Below are 8143 nucleotides of genomic sequence, written 5' to 3'. Positions count from 1 at the left end.
GGAAAAGGAATATTCACGTGGGTGACTATATATTTTTCGTTGCTTGTTTCTCCGATTACTTGCTCCTTCCTCCACCGAGTTTCGTCGTTTCACGCTCAATGAGCCTCAAGAGTGCCTTCCAAAGTGTCGGGGAAGGAAGCGAGCTTTCATCAATCATTATTGCGCCCCCCCCCCCCTCCAGAGTCTAGTGCGCAAACAACTGTGGAGAGATTAAAAACTTTTTTTATTATTTTTTTTACTACAATGAGAAAGAGAAGGACTTTTTCTAAAAGCATACACATGTAATTTGTATATTTGTAGATAGAAGTTTAATACCTAACTCTCCCTAATGCTCTGTTATCACGACAATCGTGAGTCCTCGATTCACAATCTACTGCTTTGCCTGATCTCTTCCCCTGGGAGGGAAATGTAGAGCAGGGAAAATGAATGGAGAAAGAGAGAGATGGAGAAGAAAATGATGATACGAAGCTATTCCCCATACCCCTGCAGTATTTTCTTTCGTTAAATTTCGGTGAGGCCTAGTCGTTACCAGTGGTAGTAATGAGAGCAATGAGATAATGGATTTAACAAAATAGTACGACAAGATTAATCTACAAGAAGGCCTGAAAAACAAAAAGAATCTAAATTAATGATAATACGAAATTAATGTGAAACAAAGTCGTACAATAAGATGAAAAAAAAAATTATACATAGTCCATAGTTAAGCGTATTATAATTTAATTGCCTAGTTAACTTCGTATTATAATTGGTTCCTAATTTATTCTTATTCTTGCTATATTATTACGAATTATTATCTTATCTATATTATACGATTAATTAAATTAATGTCTATTGGTAATTACTGGAGATGAATTCCGTGTGGGAATTCATCAAGACATAAAACACAAAAATTAATGTAAATGGTAGAACGGATGCAATTCAACGAATGATTATATCGAGAAAAATGAAAAAAAAAAACTTTTGTGAGAGTCCAGTACCAGAGGTGGCCTTTCAGTTTTTCTAAAAAAAACAATCATCAAAAGAGTGAAAACAGTAACAATGCTTTTCTTCCTGATTATATAGGGTAATGAGATACAAAATTATACACATTTTTACACGCGAGTCGTGTATGCACCATTGAAAATTGTGTACGGCGAGGTCAATTAGGCAGATATAGATTAATGAAGAAATATGGAGAAACACATGAATAAGACAGACTGTAGACAGTTGTGGTATTTTAGTACATCAGACAGCGTCGCGAATTCATCAAGAAGTGCATTATAATCAGGAGTCAAATAATTTCATAACGTTTGATGAACCGTAAATTTGTTTTCATCCGCAATAATTCCATTTAAAATTCATTTATGAGCATCTCGGCAGTGTTTTCACACCGTAGGAGCTCTCTAACGATAGAGCTTTGACTTTGTGGTAAATCATTGACTGCAAATGACTATTCCAAACTCCTTCGAAAGTCCAATTAAGACGATTAATTGATCTTAAGAAATCAACTGGTATTGTTCTTTTTTTCCTGTGAATATTCTCGTGAAAAATTCGTCTCTCATGTTTGTCACATTGTAATAGTCTTTTTTTTCGTGATATTCAATCAGTCCCTTGTAATGACTTCTTGCTGTATCGCGTTGGCATTTATGACCGGCGGATGGTGGGAACCCCGCCCGATATACCCAACCCCCCGTCAATTTATTTACGGTGTACGTTAAACGTTGAAATAATATGAAAAAGCTGTCCGTTGAAAAATGTACCAAAGACACGTCATTGAACTGATAAAAATAAAAAAAAAATGATTTAACGAAAGGAGTAAAATGCAAATTAATGACATTGTACGAAATAGCAGTTAAAAGATGTACGATGGTGAATGATACAAATGTTCATTAATTATTTTTTCTTTTCTCGAATTTATGGTAATATTCGTAGTAATGATATCAGGAAAATATGTGAAATTGTGAATGCGTCGATGGATGAGGCATTTTGAGGGAATTTCAACATCTGGTAACAGTTGGCAAAGTGTTTACCACGTTGGGTAATGCTTATTATTCATTATTTTTGTAATAAAGAACCAAATGAAATTCATGAAAGTTGATGATAAATATGAACATTTTGAGATACAAAGACATTTATTATACCATCAATAACTATGTAATAGTACCATTGTATCACCTAGCATGCTCTGCGTATGAAAGGCTTACGAGTATGTTGAAAATAATTATTCTTATTATATCATTATTAATTAATTATTACTATTCAAAAAATGGAAAAACAAAAATCGCCTGTATCTTGTCTACCAAATTTATTTAAATAGCAAAAACAAAATGAATCTGTTGCATCGGAATTTGCGATGGTGGAACATCATTTTAACTCTTCTTTTTATGTTTTTTTTTACCTATATTATATGGGGGATGATTGGAGATCCTGGATTGGTGGGAAGAAAGCGTTTATTCTTCTTTTTCTTCCATTTCTCTTTTTTCTCGAGTTCATATCGGGTTCGATGAACGCAGAGATCCTATAATTATGGTCTGAGCGATAGAGCATGAACGGGGATTTGAATATTCATCGGATGTTGCAGTCAAACGCGGAAGAAAGATCCAGAGGTGAAGGAGAGAATCAGAGGATTGGGGACAGTATTCGATTGCAGAAATTTTATCCATTCATCGACTCGTTTGCATGTGGAATTTCTCGGAGACGACATTTAGTCGATAGACAGACTATTGATTTTCAATTGGCCAGATTGACTCACCATGGATCACACTGAATGATTCATTACACGCGTCAATTTATTCGCACCGGAGTTTTTTTGCACAGTGCTCACTCAACGGACGAATAATGGATTCCAAATTATTCAAATTAATTCGTCGTTACATAACTCTTGATTATTTGTACTGGTCGAGGTGGGGAACTGATTGATTATTGATTATGCTTAATTGAGCTAAAAGGGGATAAAGAAGCAATAAAATGCATTGAAGATTTTTTTAGGTAATTTGCGCAATTATAGATTTTATTTAGTCGTCGATTCATTCCTAATTCATCTGTGAAGATGTAAATAATTAGAATATGTCACAAAATAGAATAAAACATGCGGAGATGGTGAAAACTGAATGACACATATTCAACTCATTTTCGCTTTATTCTTCCGCAACACCGAACACTCCAAAATAATTGAAACCGGTTCAATGCACTAAATTGAAAATCATTCATTAAACTCCAGATAGAATCATCAATCATTTCGTTTATTTCACTGATCCATAGAATACGAATAAATATATCTACATGCAATGAGAAGATTCCCATAGCGAGTCCCTTCCCTCTTGCTAACAAATTACAAATATCATTAGATTCATTCATTCCTCGCCTGGTAAGCCCCAAAGGATCGATTCTACCTGACAAAAGATATAATGAATGATAACTAATTCGTTATCATCAATTAAGGAATGTCCCTTTCTTTGATTCCTTCATGAAGTTACAAGCCGGCAGCATGTTTACGGTTCTTAGCCTTAATGTGATTCCAGTATGAGCCTCGAGAAGCAAAGAATGCGTTTATCTGCTCATGCAGTAACTCAGGTAGCGCTCGAGTGGGTCGCCAACTCAGAACAGAACCAGCAACGTCCTCGAACCTGTGCCGAGATAAACTCATTAGGGCAGAAATGGCACCCTCCTGAAGGTCCACGGATCCAGTATCAGCCTCAGCAAGGGCCCTGAGTTGTTCCACAATTTTCTTGACAGCCCCATCCTTATCAAAAATTGGAAAAGGCCTTAGTAGGAACCCCAGGAGTTTTAAGGAGTGATAAATCTCCGAGCACTTTCCCTCCACAATCATCGGCATCAGTCCCCCCTGGATGACATTCTTGTGTGTCCAGTCGGTTCCCTCTCTCTTTGCGAGCAGTAAAATCGCAGTTTCCACAGACTTATCATAATTCCTTCCAAGAGCCTCCAGGAGTTTGTTACCCAGAACTTCAGGTGGATCGTTCTGAGGGTACTTAAAGTATCCTTTGATAAGCTTCTTCACCTGTTCGCACTTGGAATTATCGTTTACCGCCTGCGATCTAATGGTGTGAGCAATGCTGATTGGCAAGTATTGATCCTTATCTGCATCATACAGGGGCAAAACCTCGGGCCAACACGTCAAGACAGCATGGAGAACTATCAAACTTCTTTTCTGGAGACCGTAGACAGCGTCGCAGCACATTATCCTCACTCGTTCACGATCCTTCCTGATTCTCGCCAGGACAGTGAACAATTTCGATAGCTCTTCAACCGTCTCCCAGGTAGGAGTGGCATTCAATCTGAAAAGGGCGTACTCAATCCCCTGGAATACAAAATTAATTAACTCTGGAATTTTTGAATCGAGATCTTTCAGAAGAGTTACGATCCTCTGAAGACTCTTCGTCATGGGAGGGGCTGGAGGTGTGTACGTGAGATCCAGGGGTTCGCCCGTGGCTGATCTGTCGATCAGGAAGTCGAGGATGGCCTTGGCTACTGTTCGAGGACTTTTCGTGTTTAACATTTGGGTGGAGACACGTGTGTGGAGGGCGTTGTCCCAGTCGGGCGACTCCAGCAGCCTCGTCAGGTCCTGTTTTATCAGATTCTCTGCTTTTGACTGAAGTATTTTTGATACTTCCAAGGCTTTTGGCTTTCTTCCTCGACGTTTTTTCGATGTTACGAGCCAGTTGTCCAGTAAATCCTCGATGTTTTGGGGAACTTGAGATCTTGAGGTGGATGGAAGAGATGGAGATGATAGGGGTGAGAGCGGCAAAGGCAAGGGGGACACCAGAGGCTCCATTGGTTCTTTAAAAAAGGAATTTTTCTGCTTCACTGGGCTCACATGGATCTGCCTGTTTCGTAATTCCCTTACGCAGTTTGAGGGATTTTGAAGGGGTTCACTGTCGGAATAGTCAGACACTGCTGCAGTTTCATAGATTAAAGGAATCTTTATTGTCTCTGGTAGAATTTCTGAAGGCTCTCCAGAAGGCGACGCTGGGGTTTCTCCAGTTGGGGATGCTGGTGATTCACCGTTGGAAGGTACTGAAGGCTCGTCTATCATCAGGTTAAACCCTTCATTAATTACTTCTAAAGTCTTTTCACTTGTGGGTTCGACCTGCAAAATTGTCTCCTCCTGACGTTTTGGAATTGGTGGATTTGGTTGATTTGGGGCGCTATCGGTAGTACTACCTAGATCATTCTTGTGTGTATCGACCGAGAATTTTCTTAACGACCGAGTTATCCTTTTTTCTCCTACATTCGCTGAGATCGAGATCTCCGGAAGTTTTCGCCGATCATCTTCAATTATATTTGATGGGCACGGAAGCTCTGGTTGTTTCGGCACGTGAGCAATTCGTTTCTTTGGCCCTGGAAGATCTTGCTGTGTGACTTGCTGTGTGACATTGACTTCATTTCTTTCGTCTCTATTCACACTAGTGGAGATTGTTTTAACCGCAGCTTTATCCTTTTTCAATCGTCTCAAGTTCTTTAACAAATTTGATCGAACGCTGATTGGTTTTGGTGGATCGTCTGTTCGTTTCTTCCTCTTTGGAATTGTCTCTTCAGGTATTTGACTCGATGATGATGCAGTACGTTTTCGTTTTTCACAAGTTGAGGGAACCAAGTTACCTTCGTGGATGTAATTCCTTTCCGGTTCAGGGGATGACGATGGTTCTCGAGGAGGAGCAATGGATTCCTCAAACGCCCTCACAGTTTGTTTCCTTGGTCTGTCGACTCTTTCTAATGATGGTGGAGTCTCGTGTCTCCTTTTAGGACTAGACGCTCTCGGTGAATTAATAATATCTTTCAAAGAAGGTCTCCGTCTGCCAGTTCTGTCCAAAGAAGTTGAATTGAAATTCCCTTTGGGTTCCAGACGTTCCGGGGATCTTCCTTGAGATCTACCCCCACATTCTTCGGTTATTTTTCTAAGAGTTTCTCTTCTTCTCCGCCCAAGTCTATTAGAAGGCATGGAATTGAAGAAATCATCCTCTGGGTCTTCATCATAATCCTGTTCGCCATTTCTCAGTGTAGCCCTGAATGATGCGCGAGGTCTGGGGAATGCATTGCTTTCGTCAAGACCTCGACGTTCCTCATCGGATTCTATGTCCCAGGTGTCGGAGCTTAAATTCCTCTTCTCCGTCCTCCAACGGTCCTTCATTCTCATAGAGGATAACCTTCTGCGGCTTTTAACACTATCTCTTCGGCTCCTCAATCCCTGAAACCCAGGGAGCTGCATCATCCTACCAAAAAACTCTGTCATCATGTCGAACTGGAAGGGTTCCTTGAAGGAATTTTTTTGGTTACAATGACCCAGGGATTGTGAATGATTACAACACGAGGATTTTTTGAAAATTTCTGCCTTCTTCTGGCGTCTCATTCGCTTCTCCAAGAGTTTGACTCTCCTCTGAAGACTGTCTAGAATCACAGGATGCTCGAATTTATCTTTTTCTGGGGATTGTATTGCTCTCACAGATCGAAGAGGTGAAGGGGGGAGTTTGGGAATATTAGGAGGGAGTTTCGTTGCTCTGCAGATGAGATCGTCTAGCGACTTCTCAAGCAAATTCTCGCATTTCGCACAGAACAGCGGATAAGGGTTATCCGTCAAATTGTAGAACTCGTCAGTCATTATATTTTTGTCCATCGTCACAGGTTTTGATGGGGAAATAGATATGTCAACATTCACTCCAATTTCTCTGGTTGATTTCTGGAAGATTTTATTGTCTTGATTGCTTTCAATTTCCCCTGACTCTTTGGTATATTTATCATTTTCATCGGATGTAAATTTTTGAGTCTTTTTACCCTGTTCTTTTGGGAAATCTATTCGTGGAAGCTCTGAAAAATCATCGATAATATTCTTGTCAAATTCATCAGAGCCTTGATGCTCTGGGGATTTCTTTACGGCATCGGAGAACGGTTCATCGTCCGCAATTAATCCCAGACCAGCAGGAGGACCCCTCGATTTGAATGGAGATGCTTTAGCTAGTTTTTTGGTCACCTTTTTAGGAGACTTCTTTTCGTGACTTTTGCTGATTTTCTTAATCTCCTGTTCTAACTCTTTTACTTTTGTCTGGAGCACAGATTTTTCCAGTTCAATTTGCATAACTCTCTCGGAATGTCGATCCTCAATGTCCTCGACTTTACAACTGAGTTGCTGAACCAAGCGTTGATCGCCAGCAATCTGTGTTTCATGTTCTGCTACGAGTTTCTCGAGCTTTTTGTTGAGTTCTTGAAGCTTCGTGTTCTCCATTGTCAGCTTGACGGTTTTGGCTGTGGCTGTCAGGTGCTGTTGTTTGAATCGTTCGGAATCACGTTGGCATGTTTCCAACTCAATTCGCAATCTCTCACATTCTTTCATTTTGTTGCTGTACTGCTGGATAAGATCACTGTAAAAGAAATTAAGTAATTGTGCATAGAATGACATTAAAAAGTGTTTAGTCGAGAGAATTTTATTTTTAACAATCACTTTTAGTTTTGAAATGTCAAATGAACGGAATATTGAATCATTGTTCTATGTAACAAAATTAGAGTATAGTAAGATGCTACTTAATTACACGCAGTTTTTCTGTATATTTTTTTTAGTGAAAGTTTGGAGCAGACTTTTCTACAATCAGCAGCAAAATTAACATGATACAATGCGGAAAATCCACACAGAAACATGCCGACTGTCTTCTGTTTATTTTTAATACAAACTTGTTAAATACTCACTGAGATCGAAACAATTTCTTCTTCAGCAGCAAAAACGACTGATTTAACTTCTCTGTCTTCTGAATGTCGTTCTGAAAATTATTTTTATTAATCGTAACATCATTGTAAGGCAATAAGACAGTAAAAACACAAATGGCAACATAACCTCAACAAGTAAATCAATTAAAATATTTACTCACCCCAAAACCTAATCCCATGTCTAAATTATCTTCTAGGGCAGAAGATTCTAAACGTTCCTCCATCATTATTCACTGCACAATAAATTACTGAACAAGTAATGATATTCATATATCCCTTTATTACTGTGAAAACAAACGCGAAACGTGCTTCGTCGTTTACGATAGTTTATTTTGCCGGGGCGGGGGAGATATGTTAGGCTTTATTAACGGGGAGAGTGCTGACGCTTATGGAGTCACTTCAACCGCAAAATTTAGTAGCGGTTGCGCATGAACTACGATGGTGAACGTGC

General features: G+C 39.3%; 1 protein-coding gene across 1 annotated transcript; it reads right to left on the bottom strand.

Moving 5' to 3' along the window:
- Positions 1–2355: 2355 nt before the first annotated feature.
- LOC135163437 (uncharacterized) lies at positions 2356–8131 on the bottom strand. The gene is made up of 3 exons (XM_064122876.1): positions 7854–8131; positions 7675–7745; positions 2356–7352 (listed from the first exon to the last, which is right to left on the bottom strand). Exons 1-3 carry the CDS (start codon positions 7917–7919, stop codon positions 3452–3454), a joined length of 4038 nt encoding a protein of 1345 aa, XP_063978946.1. The 5' UTR covers positions 7920–8131; the 3' UTR covers positions 2356–3451.
- Between the last annotated feature and the right edge of the window lie 12 nt (positions 8132–8143).

The sequence above is a fragment of the Diachasmimorpha longicaudata genome, chromosome 6 (assembly GCF_034640455.1).
Source record: "Diachasmimorpha longicaudata isolate KC_UGA_2023 chromosome 6, iyDiaLong2, whole genome shotgun sequence".
In the NCBI taxonomy this organism is placed as follows: Eukaryota; Metazoa; Arthropoda; class Insecta; order Hymenoptera; family Braconidae; genus Diachasmimorpha; species Diachasmimorpha longicaudata.
This window is presented reverse-complemented; position numbering and strand designations above follow the sequence as displayed.

What these genes read in the sequence shown, in the direction of transcription:
- LOC135163437 (XM_064122876.1), bottom strand. Translation starts at nt 7,919, where the DNA reads ATGATGGAGGAACGTTTAGAATCTTCTGCCCTAGAAGATAATTTAGAC. An exon ending in ACATGGGATTAGGTTTTGGG is followed by an intron (nt 7,746 to 7,853) that starts GTGAGTAAATAT and finishes AATAATTTTCAG; the next exon opens with AACGACATTCAGAAGACAGA. An exon ending in AAGAAATTGTTTCGATCTCA is followed by an intron (nt 7,353 to 7,674) that starts GTGAGTATTTAA and finishes TTTCTTTTACAG; the next exon opens with TGATCTTATCCAGCAGTACA.